Genomic DNA, 13,023 nt, shown 5'->3' with positions numbered 1-13,023 from the left:
GAAGAAAACATCACAGCTCATCCTCAGGAATGTTACGCGAAATTTCTTCCTGAGCCCGTGTTCTCTACGTGGCACCTGGTGGTACCAGGTCCCTCAGCACCGCAGGAGCCAGCACGAAGGTTGGGTATCACAGCAAGCCCCCTGGGGAGTTGCCAGGCTTCTGGCATATTTCTCTACGCTTCAGTTTCCTCGTCTGTACATTGGGGATGATAACAGAATCTTCCTCACAGGACCCTGATGCAGATGTGATGAGATAGCCTGTCTCAGACGTTCGGTCGAGGCCTGACACAGAGTAAGTGTCCTAATGAATGAGCCGTGTCAGGTGGAGCTCGGAGAAATGAAAACTGGTGTGTTTGGGGACTTCTTTGAAGACTTTGCTCAATGGCACCATGCCATTTTAATAATTATAGGAGTGAAATACGAAGCTCTTTTTCAGAGAGTAAAAGTGACTTGTTCAGTAAATGTTATAGAGGGAAGTTGGTGTCTGGGATGAAACTCTCAGTTAACATGCATTTGGGCGGTTCTCTGGTATCTCCCACCTTCCCTCAAGACCCAGCCTTTCCACTCAGGCCTCTTCCGGCAAATCAGAGGATTGTAGCTGCTCCCGGCTCAGGTCTGCCCACTTCTGATGCCCCCACCCAGGGTAAAGGGAGGGGCCTCGTTCTTCTGATGAATTGGTTACACGCACCCCAGGCCTTGCTTTCTTTCTTCATCGTCGTGTCCTCACTGAAGTGGAAGTTTCCAAATCCTCAAACTTTCTCAGCTTCTTAAAAAGTAGCTGTGGATTGCCGCCTTGGCCGTGAAGAGAACAGAGGGTTGGCAGCTCCTAAGCGGCCCTGCATCTTGACACCAGGGACATTGTACGTTATTTCCGTTCTTCTTAACCCATCTTCGCGGGCCTGCGGCAGCACACCTGCCAACAGGTGTGACCGCTGCTGAGTCTTAGAATTTGGGGTGGAGACGGAGCCCGTCCGAGGCTGGGCCTCCGGGAGACTCTCCCAAGGAAAATGGTGCAGGCGAGGGCACAGCGCTCACCTTATTGCTCCAGTCAAGGGGAAGCTTTTTCTTTTCTGTTTAGTGAAAATCTAAAGACCTTTAGAGATGGAGTTAAGACAGCCCACTCACTTGCAGAGGCTGCATCCGGCAGAGCGGGGAACAAGAGCGGCTCTGTTCCTGGGGGGACACGTCCTTGGTGGGTGGCCAGGCAAAGCCACAGCTCCCGCAGGACTGAGCTTGAGGGCGAGTCTGAATGTCCCACAGTCACACAGATGTCACACGCCTCAAAGTCCCACGTTAGCTTCTGCATGAGCTGCAGGGATCCAGGCTCAAAGGGCCATCAGTCTGTTTACAAAGTCTCGTTCGCACTCAGCTGTTCGCTTCCCCCAAGGGGAGGTGGCGGTGGACAAACCCCAGCCCCCTTGGCAGCACGTGGACGGGACAAGCCATCCCCGCTCTTTGCGCGCAGACTGTGTTCTTAGTCTCTGCAAGTCATTCGTTCACAGCAGCTCCTTCTGGGTGCCTGCTGCTTTCAGAACTCCGTGCGGGGTGGATATTTGGGGTTCCAGGCTGCAGGCTCCCCTCTGGGGACGTTTCCTTAACTGCAGGTGTGGTGGGGTTCTTATCCCACCCAGACCCACACTGAGACGGGGGAGGGTGCCTCCAGCCCACCCTTGGGACACCAGGTGTAAATAATGCTGCAGGGGTGGAGACGCATCCTGGGCCAGTGGGAGGAGTTTCCTTGGCTCCAGTGTGTGTGTTGGGGGTGGGCGGGACGGGGTGTTATTCTCTGCATTGGCCTCGGGGCGTGTGCATCTCTGGGTCACTCCACACCTTTGGAATTAGGGGTAAAGGGCGTTTGCCTCAGACATACCTGGCCACACATATGTGCATGTTGTTCATAAACCCCTGGGCCCTCGTGTCTGGCAGACGCATTAATGCCGCTTCCGCCTGCGTCTTCCAGCTTGCAACGTGTGGTATCTGAACTCCGTGGAGATGGAGTCCCTCACGGGCCACCAAGCCATCCAGAAGGCCCTGAGCATCACCCTGGTCCAAGAGCCGCCTCCTTTGTCCACGGTCGTGCATTTCAAGGTGTCAGCCCAGGGCATCACCCTGACGGACAACCAGAGGAAGTGAGTGTGTCTGGCGGCCGGGCTGCGGGACGGGCGGGGCTTCTGACCCCACCTGGGGTGAGACCTTCCACCAGCTCTGCCCAGGCCCCTGGACGTCACCCCGGCAAAGGTCAGCGGTCCTGGAACGAATCAATGATCCAGTCACTCTGTGCTTGGTCCTGTATGTCCCCAGAGACACATATAAACTATTGACATTAGGCCCAAATGCTGTTTTTTTAGAAGTCAGTAAAATTTTTAAAAAGATACATGGATCTTTGAGTATCTCTTACACACGCACACACACACACGTACACACACACGCACACACACACACGTGTGTGTGTGTGTGTGCGCGCGTGTGTAGTTTGCAAATGCAAAAATCTTTTGTCATTTCTGTAAAAACACTCAGAGACTATGATAGAATCCACTCATCTTTGCTTCTGTATCGTTGGTCATGCCATTCTAACACTTGGTCATCCCATTTCAGGTGAGAGTGTGACCTCGATAGATATTATTTCAGTATCTAGATAATGTTAATTATTATGTAATAATATTATAGTATATAAGAATAATTAATGTTAATTATTAACTATCATCTAGATATTGTCTATTGTTATATCTTAGTTAACAACATTTGAACATCTAGACAGTAGATGCGGTTTCAGTTTCCAGGTGAGCACAGAGCAGGGTCAGGTGCGTGGATGGAACAACGGCAAGCGTGTTCCTCCCACGAGCAGAGCCTTTGACCTCAGGATCCAAGGCATTTCAGAGGCAGTTATTGTTTATTTGTTATGGAAACAGCCTGCTGTGGTTAATGAGGAAACCAGGTCAGCGACCCTCAAAGCAGAGTGATGGCCGGAGCTTCAAGGGGCAGGCGGCCAGTCCCCGCACCAGCCGGTGGGGCAGCGCTCACCCCGGCGCCCTGGAGCTCTTCCTGCCACGGCCCCTGCTCCAGAGCTAGTCCTGGGCTTGGGAGGGTCCCTGACCCAGAGCTCCCACCCACTGCTCTCAGGATGAAGTGGGCGTGGAGTGTCAGGTGCAGCGTGGGTCCTGCCACTCGGATTGGGGTCCTTGCTCCCCGCGCTTTACCCGACGGGCCACCGTGGCACGTTCCTCATGCCATGCACTCGGTTTCCTCTCCTCTCAAGCTGCACTGAGGTAACCGTCTTGGGATGTCAGTGACTCGAATGAGATATCCATGGGCAGGTGCCGGTACGGCTCAGCTGAAGCGTGGACACAGGGTCGGGCAGGAAAGCACGGCTCCTTCCTTCACAGCCTCTCTATTTTCTCCTGCTACCTGTGTGCTTTTTCTGTATCTCTAGTTTCCCTGTGTCCTTATAAAACCATGGGGGTGGGCCGCGTCCGTGGCACCCGCGATCTTCCCTGTCGCAGGAGACGGAACGCGCATTCAGCCTGGCTGACACTGGACAAAAGAGGCTGTGTCCTCCGTGTTCCCGCTGAAAGATGCCCGGCTCTGCCTGTGCCTTTCCCGTACGCTGGCCTCTTTCTTTCCTTCTCCTGATGAGCTCTCTCCTTGCCCAGATCAAAGCCACCAGCCTCTGGGGATACCACCTCCCCCAAGAGGAGAGGGGCGCTTGCCCAGCTGGAGTGGGGCACACAGGGCAGGCCATGCTCAGAGGAGCGGGGAGGGCTGACAGTGAAACAAAGGACAAGTGACAGGAGCCGGGACCGAGGACAGAGGAGTCCTCTGGTGGGTCCCCCAGCGGCTGTGCTGGCCCGGCGGTAGTAGCACCTCCCAGTGGGTTTCACGTGCACAGCCCTTGACAGTCTACAACATGCTGTCAGATGCCTCGTTGGGGCTGACTTGGCTCCTGTCCTGGGAGAGTGGTGGTCTGTACCAGACGCCCTCTTCACAGGCAGCTGCGAGGGCTGTAGACAGTTGGTGTTTTCCTGGGATGAGGGCAGGAAGGTAGGGCCTCACTCAGCTTGGTCCCGCCCTCCACTCGTCTGGCGCTTCTCCATTCCACTCGGCAAGGTGCTTCCCTTCGCCCCGAGACGCACTCCTTTCCTAGTGCCCACTTTTCCCGGAACCACTCTGCCCAGCCTCGTAGGTCTGCTGATTTCTAACAAACGTACACTCTGCTCTTCTCTCCAGACCACCCGTAAAAGCATAAAATAGGCTTCTTCCCCGCCCACCAAACCTCCTCCTGGGGGTCTGCCCAGGGCAGCATGGTCACTGCAAAACCCCAGTAATGGGCGCTCCCTCTCCCGTGTCCCGGCAGGCTCTTCTTCCGGAGGCACTACCCCGTGAGCGGCGTGATCTTCTGTGCGTTGGATCCACAAGACAGGAAGTAAGACGTCTGTATCTGTACTAAGCAGTGCATGTGCTTCCTTTGCTTTTTAAGTTAATGAAGAAATTAACGTGACTCTTCTCTTATTCTGTAATTTGCAAGGTGGATCACAGACGGCCCTTGCTCAAGGTATGTTGCCAGCCTGTCTTCATTCTTTCTTAGTAGACGCTCGCCTCCAAAGCTGAATTCTGCCCCAGATTTCCAAAGAGGAAAATGACTAAATAATGCCGATGGGTTTGGGTTTGACCTTTTTAAAAAGATTTTTATTGGAGTATAGATTTACAATGTTGTGTTAGTGCGTTTGGCATTAAACAGAAATGAAAGTGTTCTCTTTAGGCAGAAAGGGCCTGCGAAGGGTTAACTTTTCTGCTTGCTCTTCTCTGAATGAGCAGTACTTACCTGTGACCCATAAAATATGGTACAAATAGCGTGAAGAGATTGCACAGCGTTTCTGGCCATTGAGGAGGGGTAGAGTCTGCAGCAGCACTGAGGCCGGGGTGTTGGAAGGGGGCGCTGCCTGAGTGCAGCGGGCATCAGCCCAGAGGGAGCACGGCTCTGCCCTGGCCCAGGCTCTGTGATGGCCACGCAGCCTCGGAACCCTCCAGAGCTGTCTGCATGCCCACAGGTGGGCGTCCTCCGCGTCACCTAAATTTGATTACCACAAATGTCTAACTGCAGGGGTCCAATCCCAGGATTCCAATTTCACGTTGGCCGTTTGTCCTGGCATCTGATAAAGTGGTCGGAGCTCCCCGGTGGGGGGCGGTGCCCCCAGGCCACTCTGGCTCACAGGGCCCACGGGGATCCCAGCCGTGTGGAGTGTGTGGCCCCAGCGGGGGTCACTTGAGTGCCATCAGCCAGTCCCTCCCTCCCACTCAGCTCATACAGAAAAATTCTTCATTGTTCTGAGAAGGAGAAGAAAGACCTCAGATAAGGAAAAACTACCATTATCCAAGTCCAGGGATTTGGATTTGGATAATGGTAGTTATTGTGTTAAGTTTGCGGCTCCTGAAAGCTTATTCAGATAAAGGCTTCTGTTCTTCTAAGAAAAATATTAGATTGTTCTGTGCTTTTTTGTTTTGTTTTGTTTTGCGGTATGCGGGCCTCTCACTGTTGTGGCCTCTCCCGTTGCGGAGCACAGGCTCCGGACACGCAGGCTCAGCAGCCATGGCTCATGGGCCCAGCCGCTCCGCGGCATGTGGGATCTTCCCGGACCGGGGCACGAACCCGCGTCCCCTGCATCGGCAGGTGGACTCTCAACCACTGCGCCGCCAGGGAAGCCCTGTTCCGTGCTCTTAAACAGTTTCCTCACCTGCACGTAGTTTGTAACTCAAGGGTATGAGGCTGGAGAAGGGAGCCCCTGGCGTGTTTTTAACCTCCCATCCTCTGGCCCCAGTGGGTGGGGTCGTGGGCATCCAGGGAGAGCCCCCAGCACCCCAGGAGCCAAGGCTGGGGTGCTGGCACCTGGAGTTTTGTGTGCCCGTCTGCTCTGATGGTGTGAGCAGGGAGTAGGCGGCTCCTGAGGTAGAGCCAGGGTCCTCCCCATCAGAGACTCGGGAGTGGAGCTCAGGAGCTGGCAGAACAGGAGGGTTCTGGCCAGGTTGGAGCAGCGGCTTTGGTTCAGGTCCCAGACCCGTGACTGGCACTCCTCGGTCCTGCCCGTCAGGTTCCTCCCTTGTGAGGTCTGGGCACAGCATCCTCCCTGCAGGGTCTGCGAGGCAGAGAGGATGCAGACCTGCATCTGGAGGTGTCCGGCAGGGGACTCGGCCCCTGAGATTTTGGAGAAGCAGAGGTTAGAGGTGGCGGCGGTGCGACAGGAAGCGGAGGTTTGTATCCTGTGGGGTGGACAGGGCTCGGCTGGCACGCTGACCCGGCTTTCCTTTTGCAGGGTCTTTGGATTTGTGGCCCGGAAGCAGGGCAGCGCCACAGACAACGTGTGCCACCTGTTTGCAGAGCATGACCCCGAGCAGCCGGCCAGTGCCATCGTCAACTTCGTGTCCAAGGTCATGATCGGCTCCCCTAAGAAGATCTGAGCCCCCACAGCCCGGAGACTCCAGAAGGGCCTGTGTGACCCTGATGTTCCAGGCCCAGGAGGGAAAGGGGTTCCTCCAACCTTACAAACAAACAACCCTGCCACCAGCTGGCCTTAGCTGAGAGCCACTGCTCATGGACGCATTTCTGTAGCCCAGTGCTTTCCAGGTGGAGGAAGTTGGGCATCGGGTGTGCCCGCCCGGTCCCCATGCAGGAAAGGACCATGCAAGGGGACGTGGGGACCTGTGTTCCTCGAACTCTGGTGTTTGTGGGAAGGAGGGGAGCCCGCCCACTCCTCAGTGGCCCTGAGTGACCGGCTGTGCCTTGCCGCTGTCATGTCAGAGGGCTCCCGTCCAGCGGGCACCTCAGGGCCTCTGTCCTCCCACGACGGAGGTGCTGATTAACCTGAGAAGGGGATGCATGTTGGATGAAGGTTTATGCGGGTCAGGCTCTCCCGGGGCACTGGGGCATCATGGACAAGGGGACGACGTGGTGGGCAGTGAGCACGAGGGAGGTCGTGCGGCCACTGTGAGGCCGGAGCCTGAGCGTGGGGATGGCTCCCCGCGTCTGCGCACGTGCCTCAGCTGAATGGCGCCCTGGGCCGTGAGAGGGGAAAGTGAGAAGATAGGAGTAAAACCCCATTTCCATGTAATTTATGTGTTACGTAATGCCAAGTTATTTATGAGAACGGTTCGCCATTGCTGTGCTGTACTGGTGTCCAAATGCTGCCGCCTGCCGCGCCGGGGCTCCAGGAGGAGCATCTGTCCCCGTGTCGGATGCACGAAGACGGGTGGTGCAGACTCTGTTGACCGCTCCGTGGGCCGTCGTTGCCTGCGGGCGGCTGCCGAAAGCTGGCTTTGCCTCAAGCAGCCTTCCCGAATGCTTGACCACCCATGTGTCTTTTCCAGGCTGTGGGTACATCCTCGCTGCGGGGGGAAGGTCCTGAGGGGTGGGACACGCTTACTTGGAGACTCAGCCGTCCTCCACGTCGCGGTTCTCGGCCATCCGGGGGCCTGGGAGCGATCATCCCGAGAACCGCTGACCTGAGGGAACACTGGTCTGTCTCCGCCCCGCCTGTTGGCGCCCGTCGGGATCCCTGTGTTCTGGCCCCTGAGCAGGGTGAAGATGAGGACGAATCTCAGTCCTTCCGCGCTGTTTCCAGCTCTTCTGCATCATCTTAGCCACCTAATCGGCTGTGCTCTTTACGCTGATGTGCATATCGCAGAGCCGTGGTCTGTCCACCTGAATCCGGCAGTGGTCAGAGGTTTGGGAGAAGAAGCCAATGGTCCTGCAAGATTCCATAGCAAGAGGCCCCAGTCTCCTTCCCCGTCACCCAAGACACTTGCACCGTGGCTCTCCATCCCCCGTGAACTGCCCGTCTCCTCCACTTCGCAAATCAAGTACCAGCTCTTCAAACACCAGGAATCACTGCGGCGGTCACCACGCTGGCGTTTGGAAACGTGCTTTGTGGATTCTGTTTTCAAGCGGGGCAGAGACAGACTCGGCGACAGCAGAGGTGGGATTGGCCGAATCGCAGTGGGCATTGTACGCGTGTATGAGTGTGAGTGTGCGCGTGAAAGCAGGTGGTTGAGTCCACTGTTTAGCTCCTATTGATGCACCAACACAAGTGCCTCATTTCTGTGCCAAATGTTTGCCTTGGTCCTCGCGGACCCTCTACCCTGACGCAGGGCGGCCTGGCTAAGGAGAACGTGCCGGCATCTTCCAGAGGCCTGATGCCTTGGTACCCGGGGTTGGGGGTGTCTAGCATTTCCGTTTTTCATTCACAGCTAGAACTCAGCCAAGGGGAGCGGAGGTTTTTGCTGTCCCCCAGAGGGGCCTCCTCCTGAGATGCTTGTCCCCAGATTTGACCCAGGGACCGCAGGCCAGGTCCCTTATCCTTCTGACGAAGGAAGAGAGGGCTCATGTTGAAATCAGAGCAAGAGAGGGGTGCAGGACTGAGAAACGTCAACCACCCCAATCACAGAGGCCGTCCTCGTCCAGAGCATACAAGCCATGACATTTGCTTTTGAAACTGACTGGCAGCTGAGACTTTTACTCTCAGTAGTCAAAGGCATCAGCAGGTGTCCTCCCAGCAAATGGCTCTCCCTCTGAGGTGGAATGAAAGGAAGCCAATTCCCTGTCTTCTGAGGAGCTGGTACGACAGTGTGTTACATATGCATGAAATGGAACGAGTCCATGAACTTCGTGCTCAGACCTCAGGCAGCCCCACCGCCAACACTGACTCTGGGGCAGGCGGGGGAAGGAGCATCCCCAGGCATCTGGCTTCTGGGGTGCCCGTGGGCACAGGGGTACTGTCCTGGGGCATGCACGAGGACTGCACCCCACAGGTGTCATAGCCAGGGCCTGTTTACCTGCTCATTAACCTATGCTGTATTCCTCCAGTGTTAACCTATAACTGTGTTAAGTCACCGCATTTAAGGGTCTCCGTGTGTATCCTCGGCATCAAAGACCTCATCATGTCTCCTTATCTGCCTTACCTAGTAGTGGATATCTTTACTTTTCTTATATTGTAAAGAATGTATCCCGTATGTAAATGGATGTTCTATAAATCCTTTGTATAGTCATTTTCTTTGCTCTTTAAATACCATCTCTATTCAGAGTATAATAAAAGTGTAAACTTGGTAAGCCTCAGTGAGGCAGGCTTTTGTTTGTCGTATTGAACGGGAAGACACCAGAAGGCATGTGCGGGTGTGGACATGCGTGTGCGGGTCTGGGTGTGCCCGTGTGTGTGTGTATGTGGGAGTTTGAAGGGGATTATTTATGGATCAGTGGATTATAGTTTGATTTCTGCCCAGAGACTTTTGAAAATTGTATTCAGAGATTCTAAGAATTTAATAATAATGTGTGGTACTGATCATAGGAGCTGCTACATTTTTGATGTTGATAGAAAGCCCCTGTTCCAGTAGCTGTAGGAGAAAGCTACCCGTGTAGATCAGCCTCTGATGGGACTTCCCAGGTGTCTACCGAGTTGGGTGCCGAACCTGAATATAAGATGTGTGGTGGGTTCACCTGTTTTTTCAACAGATACTGGTGACAGTCTCAGCGCCACCCTGCCGCTCTCCTGGGCTAGCAGGGTTCGTCCCCCAACCAGGTGAAGCCCCACTGTGCTGGCTTTCTGCCCTCTCAGGTCTGGGCCCCCTCCCAAGGTTGACCTCCCTCCCTTGTTTGGTGATGGACGCAGGACTCTGCTGCCCTCGTTTCCTCTGCGTCCTAAGGCCTGGAGCAACTATCATAGCACGATGCCAGGTGGCCACTGGACAAGCCTTGGCCCAAGTCTGCATCCTAGCCAGGCCCCAGAGCTTCATACACACTGGGTCACACCTGGCCTTGCCTTCCTCTCCTACTGCAGGCTCTGGCACAGATGTGGCTCAGGGCTGCGGCTTGACCATCCACGTGGCTTAACCCCCATGGCTGCTTCTGTTCCAGCTCAGGAAAGAAACAGAACCCGGGCCCATTTTGGTCATGGACAGATAGGAGCTGGCTCCCTCACCCAAACTCCATTTCCTCGCGGCAGGGTGAGCCCGTGCAGACTTCGCTTTCTGCTCTACTGAGGTGCCCAGGAGACTGCTGTGAAGTGGGAGCTGCAGTGGCCCCGGGGTTGATGCCAATAGTGGAAGGCAGAGCGGGCGGAGATGGGTTGAGTCTTGTCCAACAGAAGGTTCCCACTGGGCCCTGGACCCTTGATCAGTGTCACAGCAGAGAGTGAAGTGGGAGGAGCTCTGGTTCTACTGCCCTTACAGGTGCGCTTTCAAGGACACAGACTGGATTTGTCACCACGGCTCCAGGCTGCACAGAGGACTGTCTGAGACCCCGCACTCCCAGCCTTGCTGGACGGGCCCCTGCCATGTGGGGAACGTCACACTCCCTATTCATCACTTAGCCACCTATCAGTGACCACACCCCCAGCCCCGCCCACTCGGGGTCCTGGACGTATCAGTGACGGCCCCTCCGCCCCGCCCACTCAGGCCCTGAATCCATCAGTGACAGGCCCCTCTCCTGCCCACTGGGGGACATCAGTTCTGACCCTTTGTCATCGTGGTGTTTTGTCTCCTAGAGGTTTGTGTGTGGTTTCATAGGTCGTCGGATAAATTGCCCCCATGGCCCAGGGGTGACATTTCACAAAGCAAGGGCAATGGAGCCTGGGTCAAGGCTGAATTGGAGTTTCCAGGCGCACCTGGGGTACTGGGAAGGGACATTTTACGACCTGGGAATGGGCTGTATCTGGACACAATTGAGCCGCAGGGTTGTTGAATTGGTAACAAGAAAAAAGGTCCAAGAACAAATGGCCTTAAAGTTCCTGAGGAGTCAGACCACAGCCCAAGCCTGGGCTGGAGCAATAGTAGGGGTGGGATGGGCTCCCCCAAAGCCTGTCACCTGTGGTGGTTCAATAAAAGGGATTCTGCCACAACTGACCTGGCTCCCAAAGCCTCTTGTCCCCATGGACCTGAGACTGCCTTCCCCAGCCCAGAGACACTGGAGTGGTGGGGACACTGCCAAGGGTCCTGCCCCATCCAGGAAGCACCCTGTGTCCCACAGGCAGGGGATCCCCCACAGCAAATGCCAGGCCAGGGAAGGCTCTCTGAGCCGCAGGCCTGCCACCCCTCCCTCACTGAGACCCCCTCCTCCCCTCAGGCAGTCCCAGGGGGCCAGTGAGAGCCTCAGAGCAGCGGGTGAGCCAGGCTGAGCAAAAGCCTGAACGGTTGATGGGAACGCAGCCCATAGCGGCTGGGACCTGGTGCTGCCCCTACACAGGGCCATGCCTGCTGACACATGAGACTTAATCTGGACCCAGGGTCTCCTAACGTAACAGCCCAAGTATCCAGAATACGACAGAAAATTACCTATTGCACCAGGAACCAAGAAATTTACAGCTGAATGAGAAACAATTGACTGAGGCCAGCATTCAGATGAATCTGGTGTTGGGATTAGCTGGTGAGGATTTAAAGCAACTGCTGCAACAGTGCTTCAACAAGCAAGTCACAAATGCACGGAGAAACAGAAACAGACACGGCAGAGAACTGGAAGTGATGAAAAAAGCTGAACAGATTACAGAACCAACATGTATAAAACAAGTTAAAAGCCCACTGGAGGCTCAGTAGCGGAGTGGGGATGAAGGAGGAGAGAATCCGAGAACTTGAGGACTGAGCAACGAGGTCTCCAAGCTGAATGGCAGAGACTTTAAAAGGATGAGGGGACCTGTGGGACAATCGTCCTTTGTATCACTGAGTCCTAGAAGGTGAAGGGAAGGAGAGTGGTAGTATTTGAAGAAACGACCCAAACTCTCCAAGTTCAGCAAAAGACATGAACCTGTAGATTCAAGAAGCCGAGTGAACCCCAAGCAGGAGAAACAGCAACAACAAAAATCCACGCAAAACGTAATCGTCATGAACCTTATGACAGCTAACGACAAAGAAAAAATCTTGAAAGTAGCCAGAAAGGAGTGGTGGATTATGTATACTGAAGGACGACAGTGGATTTCTCATATTAAACCATGACGGCCAGAAGGAAGTGACACAGTTTTCAAGCCTGAAAGAAAAGAAATATCAACCTTGAATTCTATGTTCAGTGAAACGACCTTCAGGAATAAAGGGAAAATAAAGACATTCTCAGGTGAAGGAACTAAAAGAATTAGTTTTTAGCAGGCCCCTTCTTAACAATTTGGCTAAAGGAAGTTCTTAGAACAGAAAAGAAATGATGAAAGAAAGAAACTTGGAGCATCAGGGAAGAAAAAGGAACAATGGAGAGAACAATAGACTCTGCTTTTCTTCAGAGGTATTATAAATCAGATATGATTTGATGATTGAAACAAAAATTACACCACCATCCGATACGCAAGACAGTGATATTGCAAAGTGAGGAAGGTGAAGGGACCTCAATGGAGGTGACATTTCCACATATCAGTCCAAGTGGTAAAATGCTGATACCAGCAGAAAATGACAAATCACACACACACACACACACATACATATATATGTAGCAATAGGCTACATTAAATTAGTGATTAATAAGTGATTTAACAACCACCACAGAAATTGTACAAAAAGTTATACTTAATAGCACTAAGTACATCAAAATGAACTTTTAAACAATAACCAAAGGAAGGCAAGGAAACAGAAACAGAGAAACAAAAACAAGGCAAAAACAAAACAATCATATAGCAGAATGTAGCCCTAGCTTATCAGTAATTACCTTCAATGTAAATGTTTGAACTACACCAATCAAAAAACAGAGATTGCAGAATGAAAATACAAAAACAAAAAGCCTGGCCCAATTACATGCTGTTTACAAGACATTTCAAATTCAGTGACATTGGTAAGTTGAAATTACAAGGATGGAAAAATACGTATCATGCCAACATTAATTTAAAAAATACAGAAACCACTGTACCAACATCTGATAAAGCGTACTTTAAAGCAAAGAATATTACTAGAGACAAGGAGGGACATTATACAGTCATAAAAGGATCAGTCCACCAGAAAGACATGAGGACCCTAAATGGACACTCATCAAACAGCAGAGGCTCAAAACATGAAGCCAAACTGGTTGAGCTAAAA

General features: G+C 53.4%; 1 protein-coding gene across 6 annotated transcripts in view; it reads left to right on the top strand.

Moving 5' to 3' along the window:
* Window positions 1-9,100, top strand: part of TNS3 (tensin 3) — a 226,677-nt gene extending 217,577 nt beyond the window's left edge. For all 6 annotated transcript variants that reach the window (XM_033411317.2, XM_033411313.2, XM_033411316.2 and 3 more), the window contains 4 exons: window positions 1,961-2,129; window positions 4,352-4,420; window positions 4,523-4,549; window positions 6,306-9,100. In XM_033411317.2, coding sequence (XP_033267208.2) covers window positions 1,961-2,129; window positions 4,352-4,420; window positions 4,523-4,549; window positions 6,306-6,450 — 410 coding nt within the window. In that variant the 3' untranslated portion in view covers window positions 6,451-9,100. The remainder of the gene's footprint in view (window positions 1-1,960; window positions 2,130-4,351; window positions 4,421-4,522; window positions 4,550-6,305) is intronic.
* The last annotated feature ends 3,923 nt before the right edge of the window (window positions 9,101-13,023 follow it).

Source organism: Orcinus orca, chromosome 9 (assembly GCF_937001465.1).
Source record: "Orcinus orca chromosome 9, mOrcOrc1.1, whole genome shotgun sequence".
Classification (NCBI taxonomy): Eukaryota; Metazoa; Chordata; class Mammalia; order Artiodactyla; family Delphinidae; genus Orcinus; species Orcinus orca.
This window is presented reverse-complemented; position numbering and strand designations above follow the sequence as displayed.